Source organism: Hyperolius riggenbachi, chromosome 11 (genome assembly GCF_040937935.1).
Source record: "Hyperolius riggenbachi isolate aHypRig1 chromosome 11, aHypRig1.pri, whole genome shotgun sequence".
Classification (NCBI taxonomy): domain Eukaryota; kingdom Metazoa; phylum Chordata; class Amphibia; order Anura; family Hyperoliidae; genus Hyperolius; species Hyperolius riggenbachi.
This window is the reverse complement of record NC_090656.1, coordinates 247520448-247544788: the sequence shown is the minus strand read 5'-3', so window position 1 is coordinate 247544788 and position 24341 is coordinate 247520448. Positions and strand designations below refer to the sequence as shown.

Here is a 24341-nt window from a genome sequence, read left to right as displayed (position 1 = left end):
TGTGATGCCTGTCGTTTTCCACCCACCTGCAGCATCTTATCCGGGCTGGCCTCAATTCCAGGGGGCATGTTACTCGGGTCAAAGGCGATCTGCTCCACTTCTGCAAAGTAATTCTCTGGGTTGCGGTTCAGAACCAGCTTCCCTACAGGGATCAGAGGGTAATCCTTGTGTGACCAGACCTGTCAGATCAGAAACATCAGAGATGACTATAAATCATTACACCAGTGGACTGAGCAACAAAAACAAAACCTTGAACAATGGGTTCTTATCCCAGCCAGAGCACTATCTGCACAGAGTTTGTATGTTCTCCCCATGTCTGCGTGGGTTTCCTCCAAGCACTCTGGTTTCCTTCCACATCCCGAAAATATACAGATAAGTTAATTGGCTTCCACCTAAATTGGCCCCAGACTATGATACATACATTGCATGATACATACATAGACATAGGACTATGGTAGAGACTAGATTGTGAGCTCCTCTGAGGGACAGTTAAGTGACAAGACAATATACTCTGTACAGCGCTGCGGAAGATGTAGGCCCTATTTAAATACTAAATAATAATAATACCACATCCAATTCACCACCACATATATTGAGGAGTGGGTGAAGGAGTGGATGGTAAGCTCCTAAGGCCAGTCAGTGACATGACTATGTACTCTGTACAGTGCTGCAGGAGATGTCAGTGCTATATAAATACATAATAATATGGTAGGACATTAGACTATGACTATGGTAGGATTAGAGTGTGAGCTCCTCTGAGGGCAGTCAGTGACATGACTCTGTACTCTGTAATGTGCTGCAGAAGATGGCAGTGCTATATAAATACATAATAATATGGTAGGACATTAGACTATGACTATGGTAGGATTAGAGTGTGAGCTCCTCTGAGGACAGTCAGTGACATGACTATGTACTCTGTAATGTGCTGCAGAGGATGTCAGTGCTATATAAATACATAATAATAATATGGTAGGACATTAGACTATGACTATGGTAGGATTAGAGTGTGAGCTCCTCTGAGGGCAGTCAGTGACATGGCTATGTACTCTGTAAAGTGCTGCAGAAGATGTCAGTGCTACATAAATACATAATAATAATATGGTAGGACATTAGGCTATGACTATGGTAGGATTAGATTGTGAGCTCCTCTGAGGACAGTCAGTGACATGACTATGTACTCTGTAATGTGCTGCAGAAGATGTCAGTGCTACATAAATACATAATAATAATATGGTAGGATATTACACTATGACTATGGTAGGATTAGAGTGTGAGCTCCTCTGAGGACAGTCAGTGACATCACTATGTACTCTGTAATGTGCTGCAGAAGATGTCAGTGCTATATAAATACATAATAATAATATGGTAGGACATTAGACTATGACTATGGTAGGATTAGAGTGTGAGCTCCTCTGAGGACAGCCAGTGACATGACTATGTACTCTGTACAGTGCTGCAGAAGATGTCAGTGCTATATAAATACATAATAATAATATGGTAGGACATTAGACTATGACTATGGTAGGATTAGAGTGTGAGCTCCTCTGTGGACAGTCAGTGACATGACTATGTACTCTGTAATGTGCTGCAGGAGATGTCAGTGCTATATAAATACATAATAATAATATGGTAGGACATTAGACTATGACTATGGTGGGGTTAGAGTGTGAGCTCCTCTGAGGAGAGTCAGTGACATGACTGTGTACTCTGTAAAGTGCTGCAGAAGATGTCAGCGCTATATAAATACATAATAATAATAATATGGCAGGACATTAGACTATGACTATGGTAGGATTAGAGTGTGAGCTCCTCTGAGGACAGTCAGTGACATGACTATGTACTCTGTAATGTGCTGCAGAAGATGTCAGTGCTATATAAATACATAATAATAATATGGTAGGACATTAGACTATGACTATGGTAGGATTAGAGTGTGAGCTCCTCTGAGGACAGCCAGTGACATGACTATGTACTCTGTACAGTGCTGCAGAAGATGTCAGTGCTATATAAATACATAATAATATGGTAGGACATTAGACTATGACTATGGTGGGATTAGAGTGTGAGCTCCTCTGAGGACAGTCAGTGACATGACTATGTACTCTGTAATGTGCTGCAGAAGATGTCAGTGCTATATAAATACATAATAATAATATGGTAGGACATATGACTATGACTATGGTAGGATTAGATAGTGAGCTCCTCTGAGGACAGTCAGTGACATGACTATGTACTCTGTAATGTGCTGCAGAAGATGTCAGTGCTATATAATACATAATAATAATATGGTAGGACATTAGACTATGACTATGGTAGGATTAGAGTGTGAGCCCCTCTGAGGACAGTCAGTGACATGATTATGTACTCTGTACAGTGCTGCAGAAGATGTCAGTGCTATATAAATACATAATAATAATATGGTAGGACATTAGACTATGACTATGGTAGGATTAGAGTGTGAGCTCCTCTGAGGACAGCCAGTGACATGACTATGTACTCTGTACAGTGCTGCAGAAGATGTCAGTGCTATATAAATACATAATAATATGGTAGGACATTAGACTATGACTATGGTGGGATTAGAGTGTGAGCTCCTCTGAGGACAGTCAGTGACATGACTATGTACTCTGTAATGTGCTGCAGAAGATGTCAGTGCTATATAAATACATAATAATAATATGGTAGGACATATGACTATGACTATGGTAGGATTAGATAGTGAGCTCCTCTGAGGACAGTCAGTGACATGACTATGTACTCTGTAATGTGCTGCAGAAGATGTCAGTGCTATATAATACATAATAATAATATGGTAGGACATTAGACTATGACTATGGTAGGGATTAGAGTGTGAGCTCCTCTGAGGACAGTCAGTGACATGACTATGTACTCTGTAATGTGCTGCAGAAGGTGTCAGTGCTGTATAAATACATAATAATAATATGGTAGGACATTAGACTATGACTATGGTAGGAATAGAGTGTGCGTTCCTCTGAGGACAGTCAGTGACATGACTATGTACTCTGTAATGTGCTGCAGGAGATGTCAGTGCTATATAAATACATAATAATAATATGGCAGGACATTAGACTATGACTATGGTAGGATTAGAGTGTGAGCTCCTCTGAGGACAGTCAGTGACATGACTATGTACTCTGTAATGTGCTGCAGAAGATGTCAGTGCTATATAAATACATAATAATAATATGGTAGGACATTAGACTATGACTATGGTAGGATTAGAGTGTGAGCTCCTCTGAGGACAGTCAGTGACGTGACTATGTACTCTGTAATGTGCTGCAGGAGATGTCAGTGCTATATAAATACATAATAATAATATGGCAGGACATTAGACTATGACTATGGTAGGATTAGAGTGTGAGCTCCTCTGAGGACAGTCAGTGACATGACTATGTACTCTGTAATGTGCTGCAGAAGATGTCAGTGCTATATAAATACATAGTATAATGTCCTACCATCTTATTATTATTATGTATTTATATAGCACTGACATCTTCTGCAGCACATTACAGAGTACATAGTCATGTCACTGACTGTCCTCAGAGGAGCTCACACTCTAATCCTACCATAGTCATAGTCTAATGTCCTGCCATATTATTATTATGTATTTATATAGCACTGACATCTCCTGCAGCACATTACAGAGTACATAGTCACGTCACTGACTGTCCTCAGAGGAGCTCACACTCTAATCCTACCATAGTCATAGTATAATGTCCTACCATATTATTATTATTATGACTATGGTAGGATTAGATTGTGAGCTCCTCTGAGGACAGTCAGTGACATGACGATGTACTCTGTAATGTGCTGCAGGAGATGTCAGTGCTATATAAATACATAATAATAATATGGTAGGACATTAGACTATGACTATGGTAGGATTAGAGTGTGAGCTCCTCTGAGTACAGTCAGTGACATGACTATGTACTCTGTAATGTGCTGCAGGAGATGTCAGTGCTATATAAATACATAATAATAATATGGTAGGACATTAGACTATGACTATGGTAGGATTAGAGTGTGAGCTCCTCAGGAGACAGTCAGTGACATGACTATGTACTCTGTAATGTGTTGCAGAAGATGTCAGTGCTATATAAATACATAATAATAATATGGTAGGACATTAGACTATGGGTATGGTAGGATTAGAGTGTGAGCTCCTCGGAGGACAGCCAGTGACATGGCTATGTACTATGCAATGTGCTGCAGATGGTGTCAGTGCTATATAAATACATAATAATAATATGGTAGGACATTAGACTATGACTATGGTAGGATTAGAGTGTGAGCTCCTCTGAGGACAGTCAGTGACATGACTATGTACTCTGTAATGTGCTGCAGAAGATGTCAGTGCTATATAAATACACAATAATAATATGGTAGGACATTAGACTATGACTATGGTAGGATTAGAGTGTGAGCTCCTCTGAGGACAGCCAGTGACATGACTATGTACTCTGTACAGTGCTGCAGAAGATGTCAGTGCTATATAAATACATAATAATAATATGGTAGGACATTAGACTATGACTATGGTAGGATTAGAGTGTGAGCTCCTCTGTGGACAGTCAGTGACATGACTATGTACTCTGTAATGTGCTGCAGGAGATGTCAGTGCTATATAAATACATAATAATAATATGGTAGGACATTAGACTATGACGGGGTTAGAGTGTGAGCTCCTCTGAGGAGAGTCAGTGACATGACTGTGTACTCTGTAAAGTGCTGCAGAAGATGTCAGCGCTATATAAATACATAATAATAATAATATGGCAGGACATTAGACTATGACTATGGTAGGATTAGAGTGTGAGCTCCTCTGAGGACAGTCAGTGACATGACTATGTACTCTGTAATGTGCTGCAGAAGATGTCAGTGCTATATAAATACATAATAATAATATGGTAGGACATTAGACTATGACTATGGTAGGATTAGAGTGTGAGCTCCTCTGAGGACAGCCAGTGACATGACTATGTACTCTGTACAGTGCTGCAGAAGATGTCAGTGCTATATAAATACATAATAATATGGTAGGACATTAGACTATGACTATGGTGGGATTAGAGTGTGAGCTCCTCTGAGGACAGTCAGTGACATGACTATGTACTCTGTAATGTGCTGCAGAAGATGTCAGTGCTATATAAATACATAATAATAATATGGTAGGACATATGACTATGACTATGGTAGGATTAGATAGTGAGCTCCTCTGAGGACAGTCAGTGACATGACTATGTACTCTGTAATGTGCTTTAGAAGATGTCAGTGCTATATAATACATAATAATAATATGATAGGACATTAGACTATGACTATGGTAGGATTAGAGTGTGAGCCCCTCTGAGGACAGTCAGTGACATGATTATGTACTCTGTACAGTGCTGCAGAAGATGTCAGTGCTATATAAATACATAATAATAATATGGTAGGACATTAGACTATGACTATGGTAGGATTAGATTGTGAGCTCCTCTGAGGACAGTCAGTGACATGACTATGTACTCTGTAATGTGCTGCAGGAGATGTCAGTGCTATATAAATACATAATACTAATATGGTAGGACATTAGACTATGACTATGGTAGGATTAGAGTGTGAGCTCCTCTGAGGACAGCCAGTGACATGACTATGTACTCTGTACAGTGCTGCAGAAGATGTCAGTGCTATATAAATACATAATAATATGGTAGGACATTAGACTATGACTATGGTGGGATTAGAGTGTGAGCTCCTCTGAGGACAGTCAGTGACATGACTATGTACTCTGTAATGTGCTGCAGAAGATGTCAGTGCTATATAAATACATAATAATAATATGGTAGGACATATGACTATGACTATGGTAGGATTAGATAGTGAGCTCCTCTGAGGACAGTCAGTGACATGACTATGTACTCTGTAATGTGCTGCAGAAGATGTCAGTGCTATATAATACATAATAATAATATGGTAGGACATTAGACTATGACTATGGTAGGGATTAGAGTGTGAGCTCCTCTGAGGACAGTCAGTGACATGACTATGTACTCTGTAATGTGCTGCAGAAGGTGTCAGTGCTGTATAAATACATAATAATAATAATATGGTAGGACATTAGACTATGACTATGGTAGGATTAGAGTGTGCGTTCCTCTGAGGACAGTCAGTGACATGACTATGTACTCTGTAATGTGCTGCAGGAGATGTCAGTGCTATATAAATACATAATAATAATATGGCAGGACATTAGACTATGACTATGGTAGGATTAGAGTGTGAGCTCCTCTGAGGACAGTCAGTGACATGACTATGTACTCTGTAATGTGCTGCAGGAGATGTCAGTGCTATATAAATACATAATAATAATATGGCAGGACATTAGACTATGACTATGGTAGGATTGGAGTGTGAGCTCCTCTGAGGACAGTCAGTGACATGACTATGTACTCTGTAATGTGCTGCAGAAGATGTCAGTGCTATATAAATACATAATAATAATATGGTAGGACATTAGACTATGACTATGGTAGGATTAGAGTGTGAGCTCCTCTGAGGACAGTCAGTGACATGACTATGTACTCTGTAATGTGCTGCAGAAGATGTCAGTGCTATATAAATACATAATAATAATATGGTAGGACATTAGACTATGACTATGGTAGGATTAGAGTGTGAGCTCCTCTGAGGACAGTCAGTGACGTGACTATGTACTCTGTAATGTGCTACAGGAGATGTCAGTGCTATATAAATACATAATAATAATATGGCAGGACATTAGACTATGACTATGGTAGGATTAGAGTGTGAGCTCCTCTGAGGACAGTCAGTGACATGACTATGTACTCTGTAATGTGCTGCAGAAGATGTCAGTGCTATATAAATACATAGTATAATGTCCTACCATATTATTATTATTATGTATTTATATAGCACTGACATCTTCTGCAGCACATTACAGAGTACATAGTCATGTCACTGACTGTCCTCAGAGGAGCTCACACTCTAATCCTACCATAGTCATAGTCTAATGTCCTGCCATATTATTATTATGTATTTATATAGCACTGACATCTCCTGCAGCACATTACAGAGTACATAGTCACGTCACTGACTGTCCTTAGAGGAGCTCACACTCTAATCCTACCATAGTCATAGTATAATGTCCTACCATATTATTATTATTATGACTATGGTAGGATTAGATTGTGAGCTCCTCTGAGGACAGTCAGTGACATGACGATGTACTCTGTAATGTGCTGCAGAAGATGTCAGTGCTATATAAATACATAATAATAATATGGTAGGACATTAGACTATGACTATGGTAGGATTAGAGTGTGAGCTCCTCTGAGGACAGCCAGTGACATGGCTATGTACTATGCAATGTGCTGCAGATGGTGTCAGTGCTATATAAATACATAATAATAATATGGTAGGACATTAGACTATGACTATGGTAGGATTAGAGTGTGAGCTCCTCTGAGTACAGTCAGTGACATGACTATGTACTCTGTAATGTGCTGCAGAAGATGTCAGTGCTATATAATACATAATAATAATATGGTAGGACATTAGACTATGACTATGGTAGGGATTAGAGTGTGAGCTCCTCTGAGGACAGTCAGTGACATGACTATGTACTCTGTAATGTGTTGCAGAAGATGTCAGTGCTATATAAATACATAATAATAATATGGTAGGACATTAGACTATGGGTATGGTAGGATTAGAGTGTGAGCTCCTCGGAGGACAGCCAGTGACATGGCTATGTACTATGCAATGTGCTGCAGATGGTGTCAGTGCTATATAAATACATAATAATAATATGGTAGGACATTAGACTATGACTATGGTAGGATTAGAGTGTGAGCTCCTCTGAGGACAGTCAGTGACATGACTATGTACTCTGTAATGTGCTGCAGAAGATGTCAGTGCTATATAAATACATAATAATAATATGGTAGGACATTAGACTATGACTATGGTAGGATTAGAGTGTGAGCTCCTCTGAGGACAGTCAGTGACGTGACTATGTACTCTGTAATGTGCTGCAGGAGATGTCAGTGCTATATAAATACATAATAATAATATGGCAGGACATTAGACTATGACTATGGTAGGATTAGAGTGTGAGCTCCTCTGAGGACAGTCAGTGACATGACTATGTACTCTGTAATGTGCTGCAGAAGATGTCAGTGCTATATAAATACATAATAATAATAATATGGTAGGACATTATACTATGACTATGGTAGGATTAGATTGTGAGCTCCTCTGAGGACAGTCAGTGACATGACGATGTACTCTGTAATGTGCTGCAGAAGATGTCAGTGCTATATAAATACATAATAATAATATGGTAGGACATTAGACTATGACTATGGTAGGATTAGAGTGTGAGCTCCTCTGAGGACAGCCAGTGACATGGCTATGTACTATGCAATGTGCTGCAGATGGTGTCAGTGCTATATAAATACATAATAATAATATGGTAGGACATTAGACTATGACTATGGTAGGATTAGAGTGTGAGCTCCTCTGAGTACAGTCAGTGACATGACTATGTACTCTGTAATGTGCTGCAGGAGATGTCAGTGCTATGTAAATACATAATAATAATATGGTAGGACATTAGACTATGACTATGGTAGGATTAGAGTGTGAGCTCCTCAGGAGACAGTCAGTGACATGACTATGTACTCTGTAATGTGTTGCAGAAGATGTCAGTGCTATATAAATACATAATAATAATATGGTAGGACATTAGACTATGACTATGGTAGGATTAGAGTGTGAGCTCCTCAGGAGACAGTCAGTGACATGACTATGTACTCTGTAATGTGCTGCAGGAGATGTCAGTGCTATATAAATACATAATAATAATATGGTAGGACATTAGACTATGGCTATGGTAGGATTAGAGTGTGAGCTCCTCAGGAGACAGTCAGTGACATGACTATGTACTCTGTAATGTGCTGCAGGAGATGTCAGTGCTATATAAATACATAATAATAATATGGTAGGACATTAGACTATGACAGGATTAGATTGTGAGCTCCTCTGAGGACAGTCAGTGACATGACTATGTACTCTGTAATGTGCTGCAGAAGATGTCAGCACTATATAAATACATAATAATAATATGGTAGGACATTAGGCTATGACTATGGTAGGATTAGATTGTGAGCTCCTCTGAGGATGGTGAGTGACATGACTATGTACTCTGTAATGTGCTGCAGAAGATGTCACTGCTATATAAATACATAATAATAATAATAATATGGTAGGACATTAGACTATGACTATGGTAGGATTAGAGTGTGAGCTCCTCTGAGGACAGTCAGTGACATGACTATGTACTCTGTAATGTGCTGCAGGAGATGTCAGTGCTATATACAGTAAATACATAATAATATTAATATGGTAGGACATTAGACTATGACTATGGTAGGATTAGAGTGTGAGCTCCTCTGAGGACAGTCAGTGACATGACTATGTACTCTGTACAGCACTGCAGAAGAGGTCAGTGCTATATAAATACATAATAATAATATGGTAGGACATTAGACTATGACTATGGTAGGATTAGAGTGTGAGCTCCTCTGAGGACAGTCAGTGACATGACTATGTACTCTGTAATGTGCTGCAGAGGATGTCAGTGCTATATAAGGACATAATAATATGGTAGGACATTACACTATGACTATGGTAGGATTAGATTGTGAGCTCCTCTGAGGACAGTCAGTGACATGGTTATGTACTCTGTAATGTGCTGCACAAGATGTCAGTGCTATATAAATACATAATAATAATATGGTAGGACATTAGACTATGACTATGGTAGGATTAGAGTGTGAGCTCCTCTGAGGACAGTCAGTGACATGACTATGTACTCTGTAAAGTGCTGCGGATGATGTCAGTGCTATATAAATACATAATAATAATATGGTAGGACATTAGACTATCACTATGGTAGGATTAGATTGTGAGCTCCTCTGAGGACAGTCAGTGACATATGCTGCAGAAGATGTCAGTGCTGTATAAATACATAATAATAATATGGTAGGACATTAGACTATGTATGGCAGGGATTAGATTGTGAGCTCCTCTGAGAACAGTCAGTGACATGACTATGTACTCTGTAATATGCTGCAGAAGATGTCAGTGCTATATAAATACATAATAGTAATATGGTAGGACATTGGACTATGACTATGGTAGGATTAGATTGTGAGCTCCTCTGAGGACAGTCAGTGACATGACTATGTACTCTGTAATGTGCTGCAGAAGATGTCAGTGCTGTATAAATACATAATAATAATATGGTAGGACATTACACTAGGACTATGGTAGGATTAGAGTGTGAGCTCCTCTGAGGTCAGTCAGTGACATCACTATGTACTGCTTATTCTAGGTGTTACTCCCCTCTGTAGCTGCTGTTTCCCAACTCCATGTGTTGCTATTTCATTTCTAGCCTCTCTTTTCCATGTGTAACCTCCTCCTCTATGTCCTGCTGCCCCTTTGGGAAGCTTCCACTCTAGGCCACGGCTTCTGCAGAAATATGACAGTATTTCAGCTTTAAGATATCTACCCCCTCCCCCCTTTCCCAACCTTTGACCCTCCCCCTCGTTGATACCCTCCCTTTCCTTCTTACACCTCTACCCCCTCCCCCCTTCCTCACCACCACCTTTCCTCGCTGCCTCCCCCAGTTCCATCTGCTTTCCCATCCGTCTCCCCTCCCACTCATTCTTATCTCTCCTCTCCTTCTTACACCCCACCCCCCATTCCCCTTACCATCACCATCTTCAACTCCCCCCATTTCATCTGCCCCTCCCCATTCGTACCTGCCCCATTCTTCTTACAGCCCCCCCCCCCCTCTCCACAACCTCCACCTCTCTCATACCTCCCCTCTCACTCACCCACCTCATGTCCTCCCCAGCTACACCTCCACTTTCCTCCTTTCACTCCACTGCCTCCTCCGCCCTCATACCTCCCCTCTCACTCACCGTACCTCATGCCCCAGCTCCATCTGCCCCCCACCCCCCATTCATACCTGCCCCCTTCTTCTTACAGCCTCCCCCCACCCCCCCCACTCCTCTTCACAACCTCCACCTCCCTCACTCCTCCCCTCTCACTCACCCACCTCATGTCCTCCCCAGCTACACCTCCACTTTCCTTCTTTCACTCCACTGCCTCCTCCGCCCTCATACCTCCCCTCTCACTCACCCACCTCATGCCCCAGCTCCATCTGCCCCCCCCCCCCCCATTCATACCTGCCCCCTTCTTCTTACAGCCTCCCCCCACCCCCCCCCCCCCCCCCCCCACTCCTCTTCACAACCTCCACCTCCCTCACACCTCCCCTCTCACTCACCCACCTCATGACCTCCCCAGCTACACCTCCACTTTCCTTGTTTCACTCCACCGCCTCCTCCTCCCTCCTACCTCCCCTCTAGCTTTCCTAACTTACTTCCTCTCCACCACTCCAAAAATAATAATAATAATAATATTAGAAAACAAATCCTGTTTTTGTAAAACAAAAACATATTTTCTCATACTCTCTGATCTCTGAATAAACAGAACTATATCCTGATATGAAGTGACTGAAATTCAAGTGAGCGGCAGAGAGATTATGACTAGTATAAGTTTACAAAAGTTTGTAAGATAAAGTGGAGATTATCCTGAACTAACCCCTGACTGTAATAAATGCTACACAAATAGCGACATAAGATAGTGAGCAGGAATTTCAGGAAGGCGAGAGCATTGCGTTGTTAGCGATCTGATCAGTTTCATAATACAGAACAAGAATGTCAACAGCTCGAACTCTGTGTACATGGAGCATGCATGATGCCAACAGAATACTAGAAATATCTTGGAACAGGGCATGGCTTGTGTGGGTTTCCACTGGGTCTTCTGGTTTCTAGGGACGAGCTCTCAGAATCAGAAAAGTTCCTATTTTCGCAACAGAATTCTTCCATTCTGAGTAAAGTTGCCGAAATCAAAAATTACATTGTTTCAAGTACTTTACGTTCTGCCAATGCAAAAAACTGGCTTTGTAAACAAGAATTTTCAGCAAACACGTCGTTAACACATTGGCTAAGAAAGTGAAAATTGGCTTTTGAAACAAGAATTTCCAGGAAACAGTGACACCAACAAGATGGCCACCGGGGAATCCCGGAGTAGAGTGGCAGAATGAGCAGTTTTCTACATGAATGGGGGGTGTCCAGAGGCCAGGGCATCCCCTGCCCTAGTCCCCTGGACCCTTGATCCATGCGGAAAACGTGGCCTGTGGGGATTTTCTGGTGGCCAATTTTCGCATCGGCAGAGCAATTGACCATATTGACTTCAACAGAAAATGCCTTTGGAACATGAAACTTGGTACACAAAATTCAGTATTTGCCTGCGCAACTTCGAATTTCAGCAAAATCATAATTCAGCTGTTCCGATCAACCCTTTAACAAACCAAAAATGTTTTCCTAGCGTAACAGGCTCCCATGCATTGTAGCCCTTGTCTGTATCCTATCATGGCCTGGACTTTGGACTGTAGGCTCCTACAGCAACGGGGACTCAACTTTACAAACACTCTACCCTTTAATAATAATAATATTGTCCAATGGAGAAAAGATCTGGCCTCACTTACTTTGGTCAAGTCAAACGGGTTGAAGGAACATTTCTCTGCTTCCTCGAAGGTCATGACCTGGATGTACATGGTCCAGGAAGGGAATTTTTTCTTGGCAATGGCCTTGAAGAGGTCTCGGGTGGCATAATCGGGGTCACTCACCACCAGCCTGTCTGCTTCTTCCACGGTCAGGTTCTTGATTCCTTGATCGGTCTGCAAAAATTCCAATACAAACACAAAATCTTTAAACATTGCATCCAGTTTTGTCCCCTGCTGCTCCTAATACTTCCAAAATAGGGGAAGGCCGATGGAATCCAGGCCTAAACAGATAACAGTAACATGAAGTCTTCTGATCTCAGAGCTTCAATTATAACTGAAGCGTAAAAAAAAGACTTGGATACTGATAACAGTAGTAAGAAGACTGGATAGTCCAGACACCTCCCTAATCTTCCTGCAGCTTTCCACTGCAGCGTTGGTTCCCCCCAAACATATTCAACAAGAGCTTGTCGAGTATGATTCTCGTGGTCATGCCATGTACGAGTGCATCTAGGCTGGGCATGCCAAAGTAAAAAAAGCCATACATCAGGTGACTTGGTGGCTGCTCGACCATCTGATTTCAATTATTATAATTGGATCGAATGAAAATTGGCACTGTCAAGAGCATGCTTGCTTGACGATGCAAACAATTTTGGTCCGGTGGCTACAGAGTGCGATATCGGGACAAGCGACAAGCGTGACAAAACCCCGGTCAATGTGGGTGTTGTACCCCCAGGTGCCCGGTGCAGTATACTTCCCCAATGCGTCGCTGGTTCCGGGCTCCGCCCCATGTGGTTGCAAGCATAACGTGGGCGCGTGGTTGTCGTTACACACACGCCCATGTATACTCCGGGGGGGGGGGGGCATTTTTACATTAAGGGCGGGGCCAGCTCTAGTAACAATGGGGCCCCAGGGCAAAATAAACCCAGGGGCCCCGCTGACAGTCAGACACCCCTCTTTCCCCAACCATAAAGCAGCATTGGGGGACCCTGAGCCAGCTGCACCCTCTCCCCACTCACCCCCAACTTAACTGTGCTCCCCAGGGTCCTGCAATGTTCTTGACAGAATAGCAACTCTCCTGTCCCATCAGGTGAGATGTTACTCTTTCAAATATGTGGCAGGGGAGGGTAACACAGTTATGTTGGTGGGGAGACCCCTTGGGGGCCCCTATAGGCTCTGGGGCCCTGGGGCAATTGCCCCCTTTGCTTCTATGGTAGCGCCGGCCCTGATTAGGGGGGACAGCATGGGGCCGGTGAGAGGCAGCAGATGCAGCATCACAAGGCTGATTTGCGAGATATGTCATGCTGAAATCGGTCAGGAATCGGCCTGCAGTGTACGGGTAAGCAGCAGATCTCTCCCCGATCTCTTGGTTGATCTGTCCATACATCTTCTGATGTATGGGCACACGCATGCCCAACAAAATTAAGCTACTCATCAGGTTCTTTCCTGCATGCAGGAGCGGCTTTGTTCTACGGGTCATGCACAGACCGTACTCACACATGCCTACTATGAATGAACTTGTATGCAGCCAGGAGTGGCCACAAGCAGGAGAAGATGGTCCTGTCTGTGGATTAATGAATGGGCTGCAGGAGGACTGAGGGGAGCTTGTGGGCTATACAGAAGCCTCCTCCTTCACCACACCACCAAACGCATTGTGACATGTTTCCAATAAATTGTCTGGGGGCCATATTGACTCATTTAATTGGTTGATTAACAATTTGCATGAGTTTTCATAAAATTAGCATCAAATTTGCATGAACTTTGAGTGATTAACATCTCAATGCACTGGCGTTTTCAGACGGGGGTTCCGGATGTATGGAATCCCCCCCTGAGACTCCTGTACAGTTAAAAAACATTCCCTGAAATCGCTGAAGCGGGCAAGCTGGTAAATATACCAAGGCTTGCCTCCTGCAGGGTCTGTGGGAAAAACTCAGCTCTCCCACCATTGTAAACACTGATGTGGACAGCTACATAATGTATTTCACAGGTTGAAAAGTTTTTGACAGTCTCTAAACTCCAGGAGGGCTGCCTGCAGCTTGTGTGAGAGGCTGACATCCCTTACATCCTCCATACCCCTATGGATGGTATACCTATATAATTCAGCTATTCCCACAATGCTCCCCCCACTATGTTGTTGATGTTTTGTTTTGTTTTTGCTTTGGCAATACTAGATGTATTTGGTCCTGCCAATAAAGCTTTTTTGGATTTGGCTGGCAGGCACAGGAGACACATTACAGGCAAGTAGCTGATAAGGTGTTAAACAAGTGAAAAGTTTTTGACAGTCCCTAGACTCCAGGAGGGCTGTTTTCTGACTTGTGTGAGAGACCAGCAGGGACAGGAGTCATATTACAGACAAGTAGCCTCTGTGTGATGTGGGACTGCAATACAGATAAGCTCTCTGCTCCATCTCAGGCTATTCTCAGTCTCTCTCCACTCCTCCTCTCTCTGGGCTAGTGCACGCCAAAATCACAATAACAATTGCTAGCAATTAGTGATTGCGATTTTGTGAAGCGATTTTCAGAGCGATTTCTGAACGAATTGCTCAAAAAAATACTACATGTAGTATACTTTTTTGAAAAAAATCACAACGCTGCTGTGGGAACACCCTCATAGGGTAACATTAGCCAAGCTCTTTTCAAATCACTGTCGATTTGAAAAACGCTCAGAAGCACTCTTGGTGTGCACCAGCCTCCCTCATTCACCTTTGTTTCCCTCTTCCCCTAGAGCTGCTGGCTGTGTCTTCTTGTCATACAGGAAAGCTAAATAAAAGTGCAATCCTGGTGAGGCAAATTATTATTATTTAGTATTTATATAGCGCCGCCATCTTCCGCAGATGCATATATCCCTGCATCATATGACTATCGCTTGCGCTATGTGACACTGTGTGGCATATTCCACTGAATTGTCCAAACTAAGTCTATCTCCCGTTCCTCTCTTGGGGAGTTGTTCCAGCGCTGTACCCCGTTCACATTTGCTGCTACCAGAAGCCCTCAGAAACACTCGTGTCCTTGAGTACTTCCAAAGATAGGCAGCTCCGTAATACGCCAGCACACTTTTATGCATGGGCAGTATGGAGCCACCTGTATTCGGAAGCACTCGGGGACCTTTCAGCAATCCCCTCCCCCTTAAAAATCCTGCATTTGCCCCTGCAATGGCCATTCTAAGATGTCACCAGCCTCGGTGACACCACCCTTACCTTGTAGTGGAACTTGCAGTACACGGCTTCCCCGTTGGCATTCACCAGCTTGAAGGTGTGAGAGCCGTATCCGTTCATGTGCCTGAATCCGTCCGGAATGCCGCGGTCGCTGAACAGGAAGGACACCTGGTGACGGCAAAGAGCAACACGCTCACTTACAGCACAAAGCATCCCAAAAATAGCTCCAATCAGAATGTGTGCTTTTTAGTGCTCCCTGTAAAGTAAGGACCACCCAGTAATGTCATAGCAACCCCCTTTTCCTGCATGTGTAACTAGCTGCACAAAGCAGGATACATTGCAACATTGCAGCATCTTTCACCTGCACCAGTCAGTAAACGGACACACCCAATACACAAATTTACAAACTCCCTTGTAATGTATAGATCTGAGATAAGGAGATTGCTGTTTTATCATTAAAAGGAGATTGCTGTTTTATCAGCAAAAGTGGAATATCAATTTTAGGGCTCAAAATGGGCCCCAATCCGAGCCACTGAGACCTCCTAAAGAACCCAAAACCCAAAGAACAAGCAAAGCAACCTGGACAGGTTGGAACAGTGGTGTAACTAGAAATCACTCGGCCCCCTGCAAAACTTTGGATGCCCCTCCAACCCCCCCCCCCCCGGGATAAAACTTGCATGTTTTCACACATACAGACACATATGGTGAGCAGAAAACATATACAGAAAACTGACAGGCGAGTGTGCTCCCAGCCTCAGCTTATTACACTCACTCTGTCCCTCTCTGATGGAGCAGAACTGACTCATCAGACTCATCCAGCATCACTACAATACACAGCACTTGAGAAGGGATAGAGAGGTTGGGGGCTGGATGCTGTACACAAGACCCTGCTGCACACTGAATAGGGACTGTCTACAAAACTTTGTATGATACATTATCAGTGGCTGAGCAGATGTAGTCAGAGCAATTGTGCAGAGAATATAAAACTATTTCTCTCCGTGCCCAAACTCCTCAAGCATCAGTACAGTACACAGCACTTAGTGAGAGGTATAAAGGCTGGGGGTAGAACAGTTGAACACAAGACCCTGCTGAACACTGAATAGGGACTGTCTGCAAATCTTTGTCTGCAAAACTTTGTATGATTCCTTGTCACTGGCTGAGCAGATGAAGTCATTAGAACAATTGTGCAGAGAACACAATGTTTCTTCTCTCCGCGCCCTTAGTTAACAGTCTCTTAGGACAGGGAAAGAAAGTTCTCCCCCACAGAACCCCCTGAAGCTTCTGGGCCCCCCTGCAGCTGCATCCCTTGCAGGGTCTATTGTTACGCCCCTGGGTTGGAAATAAGGCACTCACCTGGTGCATGCACTCGGGGCGCAGGCTCCAGAAGTCCCACACCGTATCCGGGTCTTTCAGGTTGGTCTGAGGGTTCCTCTTCTGACTGTGAATGAAGGACGGAAACTGCACAGAAAAGAACAGATCAGGCAGAGTAACACAACGTTTCGCCACTTCTAGGCTTCATCAGAAAATCAGTAGAAGGGCAATGGTAATTTAGCAGTCCTGCCAGCCCATAATAACCAATCAGATTACAGTTCCATAAATGCTGATTGGTTAATCTGAGGTTTTGTTTTGCTAAACAAGTCCTTAGAGAAGTTAAAAAGGAATCGTACTGAAAATAATGTAATTAACAAAATTGCTTTTTTTTTTTTTACTACATTACTTAATAAATTATTTAGTCATCTCTTGCCCATTGTAAAATGTTTCCTCTCTCTAATTTACTTTCTGAAATTTATCACGGGTGGTGACATCTGTCCTGTCAGGTGCTGCTCTGTGGAATGTTTGTATACTCATGCCTGTATGCAATTAACTTTTTCTCTTGAGTTTTCTCCTAGATAATTAACATATTTTCTTTAAAATAACTTTTGGTGCCACCCCTTCCCCCTTCGCATGTGCACACACACACACAGACCCATATGCAATTCATCTTTTCTCCTGAGTTACCTTTTCAAAGTCGTAACTAGAGATGGGCTGAACGGTTCGCCGGCGAACTTTGGGTGGTTCGCGTTTGCCGGCGAAGGCGAACTTTTGCGGAAGTTTGATTCGCCCCATAATGCTCCATTGAGGTCAACTTTGACCCTCTGCATCACAGTCAGCAGGCACATTGTAGCCAATCAGACTACACTAAGCCCTGGAGCCCCACCCCCCCTTATATAAGGCAAGGTTCTCCAGCCGTTATACTCACTCGTCTGCCTACAGTAATTAGTTAAGGGACAGCTGCTGACAGACTCTGCTAGGGAGAGCTTAGTTAGGCTTGTTAGCTTGCTCCTAAGCTGATTGTTATTCCTTATATTGCACCTCACAACAGCTCCTCCTCCCTCCTCCTCCGGAAGAGGATCTTGTCTTCCAGGGAATTGTAGGATTTCAAAAGCCAGCTTACATACATTGGCTTGGAATCGAACCCAGGTCTGAGTGCGTGGTAGGCAGGGTCGGGCCGAGGCATAGGCTGGAGAGGCTCCAGCCTCAGGGCGCAGTGCAAGAGGGGGCGCAGAATTAATTCAGCTGTCATTCTTAATTGTGTTTGAAGCATAAAGAAATAAGAAAAGGGGATACATGGCAGTGACTGCAAGCCATATAACTAGAGATTAAGGTGTTGGGGAGGTTGTGTGCCCTGTTGCACCTCTTAGTCTAATAGCAATCAGTGTGTGACGGCTGGGATGGGAGGGATGGAGGGGCGCACTTTGGTGTCTCAGCCTTGGGGGCTGGAGGACCTTGTCCCGGCTCTGGCGGTAGGTAGCTCACTTCACCACTATACCCCCACCAACACTACATGCTGAAGCCAGCCTAGCATGTACCATTATGATATATCCAAAAGAAAAATGAGCTTGCTTAGGGATTTGTAGGATGTCAAAAGCCAACTCACATATATTGGCCAGGAATAGAACTCAGGCCTACTGTTCTGTAGGCTGCTATCCTAATCATTATACCACCAACACTACACACTACAATGCTACATGCTGAAGCCAGCCTACCATTGTTATATACCCAAGAGAAAAATGATCTCTCTCTCTGACCTTTCAGTTAACAGCCAAACACGCTAACCAATTGTGCCACAGAGACTGTGTACCACAAAGACTGCGCACGCAGTTGCTGTTGAATGATTTTATGGGGATGTATGTGTGTCTTGTGGAGGGAGGAAGTAAGTCTGCTCCAAGAAGTTTCAGCATGTAGTGTTGGAAGTATAATGCTGTGGATAGCAGCCTACTAAGCAGTAGACCTGGGTTAGATTCCTGGCCAATGTATGTAAGCTGGCTTTTGACATACTACAAATCCCTAAGCAAGCTCATTTTTCTCTTGGGTATATCACAATGGTAGCTTGGGAGACTGTTAAACGGCGTGATCAGAGCTGTGATCGTCAGCAGCGCTGTACTGGGAACAGCCCTCCTGAGACTGGGGAGTGATCGGCTGTCATAAGCTGAAGCCTATGACAGCTGATCACCCTGATTGGCTGGCGGGGGAAGGGAGGGAGGGAGCTGGGGAGCCCAAGTAAAAAAAAAAGCAAAATGTATTAAAAATAAATCAAATAAATGTTTATATAAAAAAATAAACAACTTGGGAGGGATCAGAGCCCACCAACAGAGAGCTCTGTTGGTGGGGAGAAAAGGGAGGGGGAATCACTTGTTTGCTGTGTTTTGCGGCCCTGCAGCTTGGCTGCAGTGGCCAACTAACAATAAAAAGGCCTGGTCTTTAGGGGGGGTTTAACACTGCACTCCTCAAGTGGTTAAAGAAAATCTGTAATGAAAAAACCTCCCCTGGGGGGTACTCACCTCGGGTGGGGGAAGCCTCCGGATCCTACTGAAGATTCCCCCGTTCTCCTCGGTCCCACAGCGGCGGCAAAAATCCTCCGGGAGTGGCGGTGATTTAAATATTTTTCCCTTCCCGGCTCCAGCGCAGGCGCAGTATCCGCTCCTTCCCACGGAGATAGGCAGAAATAGCCGATCACTGTCGGGCTGCTCTACTGCGCAGGCGCAAGTCTCCTGCACCTGCGCAGTAGAGCGGACCAGACGGAGATCGGCTATTTTTGCCTATCACCGTCAGAAGAGCCGCAACAGCGCCCCCGCTAGAGCCTGGAAAGGTAAATATTGAACAGGCTGTCGGATTTGTCGGGGCTGCAGCGAGACCGCCGTGGGACACAGGAGGACGGGGGAAGCCTCAGTAGGGTCCAGAGGCTTCCCTCTACTAAGGTGAGTACCCCCCAGGGGAACTATTTTTCAGTACATGTTCTCTTTAAGACAATGAAGACAATAATAAAGATCCTCGGGCTTGATTCACTAATGGTAGTAGCGCTGCGTAACAGCGAGCCCTATTGGTATCACAGCGTGCGCAATGGGGGGGTGGGCAGTTAGCGCATGCTATGCTGCTGAATTGAACGCTATCAGCATAACGCAGCTCTGATCCTCCCGGCATCATCACTAGCGGGTCCAGTCACATTAAAGGACTTGATCCCCACCCTCTGATTGGCCCAATCACTTGACAGGCAGCCTATAGGACCAATCGGAGTGCGGGGGGTGACTGCCCGGCCCCCTATTACGCATACTGTGATACCAATAGGGCTGTAGTGTGCAGTGACAGTAATTAAGGCACGCTTACTTTTACAGCGCTCGTAGCAGCAGATAACTCTCAGCAGCGCTACTACCATTAGTGGATCAAGCCCCTTGTGTGATAGTTTATTGTGTGTATAATGCAGATTAGAACAATGTTATTCACGGACCAGTATGGGGTCCCTGATGAAGAATATCGGGGTGTTGTTGCCAACCAGGTCCCAGATTCCATCCTCCGTGTAGAACTTCACAGCGAATCCTCGCGGGTCGCGGACGGTGTCAGGAGATCCCAGTTCTCCAGCTGTGGAGAAATCAGACTGTTTAGGGACACATAGCTGTCAGCCTAGACAATTCCAACCATACCCATCATAGTGCAGTATTAACCTGTGGACTGCCTGAGCACCCTGCCTACTGCCTGTACCACCCTGCGGACTACCAGTGCCACCCTGGAGACTGCCTGTGCCACCCTGCAGACTGCCTGTGTCACCCTGCGGACTGCCTGTGCCACCCTGTCTGTGCCACCCTGCGGACTGCCTGTGCCACCCTGCGGACTGCCTGTGCCACCCTGCCTGTGCCACCCTGCGGACTGCCTGCGCCACCCTGCAGACTGCCTGTGCCACCCTGTCTGTGCCACCCTGCGGACTGCCTGTGCCACCCTGCGGACTGCCTGTGCCACCCTGCAGACTGCCTGTGCCACCCTGCCTGTGCCACCCTGCGGACTGCCTGTGCCACCCTGCGGACTGCCTGTGCCACCCTGCCTGTGCCACCCTGCGGACTGCCTGCGCCACCCTGCAGACTGCCTGTGCCACCCTGTCTGTGCCACCCTGCGGACTGCCTGTGCCACCCTGCGGACTGCCTGTGCCACCCTGCGGACTGCCTGCGCCACCCTGCGGACTGCCTGTGTCACCCTGCGGACTGCCTGTGCCACCCTGCGGACTGCCTGTGCCACCCTGTCTGTGCCACCCTGCGGACTGCCTGTGCCACCCTGGAGACTGCCTGTGCCACCCTCTCTGTGCCACCCTGCGGACTGCCTGTGCCACCCTGCGGACTGCCTGTGCCACCCTGTCTGTGCCACCCTGCGGACTGCCTGTGCCACCCTGCGGACTGCCTGTGCCACCCTGTCTGTGCCACCCTGCGGACTGCCTGTGCCACCCTGCGGACTGCCTGTGCCACCCTCTAGACTGCCTGTGCCACCCTGTGGACTGCCTAGGGCCCTATTTCATCCTAATCCTTTTCTGGGTGGCACCCGCTCAGGACACTGTTAGCGCTTTGTGTTTGTATGCCCTCACCATGTGGCCTTCCTCTCGGTGCTGTGGCTCCTCCCACAACATAAAATTGTAATTAGCACTGTCGCCTTCGTATCCCAGCTAGGGCGCTATCCGCATAGAGTTTAGACGTTCTCCCCGTGTCTGCGTGGGTTTAGGGGGTAAACTCCCACATCCCAATAACATACAGATACATGAATTGGCTTCCCCTTAAATTGGCCCTGGACGTATGAATATGGTAGGGATTAGATTGTGAGCTCCTATGATGGACAGTCAGGGCTTGTCCACACCTAGGGCGTTTCAGCTATTTTTTAAACGCCAGCGATTTTGAAAATCGCCTTAAAAGCTCTTGTGCAATGATTCCTTATGGAACAGGTAATATCTGCGTATTCCGTCAGCTTTCCGCTGATTTTTGCTACAATGGAAGGTATAGGAAAAACACAAAATGCTCACAAAATAACAATTGCGGCAATTGCGTTCGCGTTTTTAAGAATAAACACATGGGGGTTGATTCCCTAAACCGTGCTAACGCATAGCATGGCCGTTAACACGCCTTATCAGAGATAGCACGCCTTATCGGAGTTAACACGCCTTATCAGAGTAGCATAGTGAACGCTATGAACTTATGCCTGCTAATTGGCAATGACGAGAGCTCCACTGGTCCTGGACTGAGCCCGGAGCACTCACTATGCTACTCTGATAAGGCGTGTTAACGGCCGTGCTATGCGTTAGCACGGTTTAGTGAATCAACCCCCATGTATTTATTCTTTTACAGGTCAAAAAATTCACTTCCTGACGCAATCGCTCTGCAAAAGCTCTCTGAAAAACGCTTTTCACAAAATCGTAGCACGCAGCTAAATGTCGGGAGGGGGGAAAAAATCACTCCCAAAATCGCAAAACGCGGCCGTCAGCAATTTCGATTAGATGTGAACAAAGCCTTAAAGAGGAACTCCAGTGAAAATAATGTAATAAAAAAAGTGCTTCATTTTTACAATAATTATGAATAGTTCATTATAATTCATCCATTCACACTTAAAAGCGCAAAACGGCTGCGAGGTTTTGCGGGAGGGATTTTTCCTCGATTTCACTGGACACGGCAACGATTTTCCCGCGTTTAGCGGTTCTATAGCACTGAAACGCGATCGCCGGGAAATTGCCTGAAAATGGTGCAGGCTACACGTTTGTGTTTGGCGATTTATTATTGATTTATAAAGCGCCAACGTATTCCGTGGCGCTGTATCACATGGTGACATTTTTACTGCTGGCAGGTGATGTAGCTGCTGCTTGCTTTTTTGGCAGTTGGAAACAGCTGTTATTTCCTACAATGCAACAAGGCTCCCACAGTGTGATGTCAGAACCATGGTCCTGACATCACACTGTGGGAGGGGTTTCACTACAATATCAGCCATACAGAGCCCCCTGATGATCCATTTGAGAAAAGGAAAATACTTCTTATAGGAAAGGGGGTATCGGCTACTGATTGGGATGACGTTCAATTCTTGGTTAGGGTTTATCTTTAAGTGACAAGACTATATATGCTCTGTAAAGCGCTGCATAAGATGGCGCTATAACAATACTAAATAATAATACTGGTAGGTTAACTGTAGGGTGCATAGGACCGGTAATTCTGTAAGGGCAAACTGGGCAACTGCCTAGCGCCCCATTTTATCTTCATCCATCTCTGGCATTATGGTACAGTTTTGTAACTCCCAGCAGTGGCATACCTAGGGAATTTGACACCCAATGCTGTTTATTTACAGACAACCCAAATCCCCCCCCCCCCCCAACCCCCCCCCCCCCCCTTTTTTTTTTTTTTTATATGGGAGGGTTGACGGGTTGGGGCGCTGAGTGTGTTGCTGCAAATTTTGGGGGATTTTGGGGGAAAAAAGAGTCGCCAGGATATGGACGGAGCTAACCGTTATGAAACTCGGTACTCTGTACAGTGCTGCAGAAGATGTCAGTGCTATATACATATATAATAATAAGGTAGGGCATTAGACTATGACTATGGTAGGATTAGAGTGTGAGCTCCCCTGAGGACAGTCAGTGACATGACTATGTACTCTGTAATGTGCTGCAGGAGATGTCAGTACTATATAAATACATAATAATATTATGGTAGGACATTAGACTATGACTATGGTAGGATTAGAGTGTGAGCTCCTCAGAGGACAGTCAGTGACATGACTATGTACTCTGTAATGTGCTGCAGAAGATGTCAGTGCTATATAAATACATAATAATAATATGGCAGGACATTTGGAGTATGACTATGGTAGGATTAGGCTGTGAGCTCCTCTGAGGACAGTCAGTGACATGACTATGTACTCTGTAATGTGCTGCAGAAGATGTCAGTGCTATATAAATACATAATAATAATATGGTAGGACATTAGGCTATGACTGTGGTAGTGATTGCATTGTGAGCTCCTCTGAGGAGGACAGTCAGTGACATGACTATGTACTCTGTAATGTGCTGCAGAAGATGTCAGTGCTATATAAATACATAATAATAATATGGTAGGACATTAAACTATGACTATGGTAGGATTAGAGTGTGAGCTCCTCTGAGGACAGTCAGTGACATGATTATGTACTCTGTAATGTGCTGCAGAAGATATCAGTGCTATGTAAATACATAATAACAATATGGCAGGGCATTAGACTATG

The 24341-nt window shown here is 44.5% G+C and overlaps 1 protein-coding gene across 1 annotated transcript in view; it reads right to left on the bottom strand.

The window, feature by feature from the left end:
• Positions 1-24341, bottom strand: part of LOC137538585 (catalase-like) — a 68464-nt gene that overhangs the window by 20703 nt on the left and 23420 nt on the right. Inside the window, exons 4-8 of the mRNA XM_068260844.1 lie at positions 20578-20708; positions 17166-17270; positions 15855-15980; positions 12644-12835; positions 27-179 (exon numbers count right to left, since the gene is read on the bottom strand). Of these exons, the coding sequence (XP_068116945.1) occupies positions 27-179; positions 12644-12835; positions 15855-15980; positions 17166-17270; positions 20578-20708 (707 nt within the window). The remainder of the gene's footprint in view (positions 1-26; positions 180-12643; positions 12836-15854; positions 15981-17165; positions 17271-20577; positions 20709-24341) is intronic.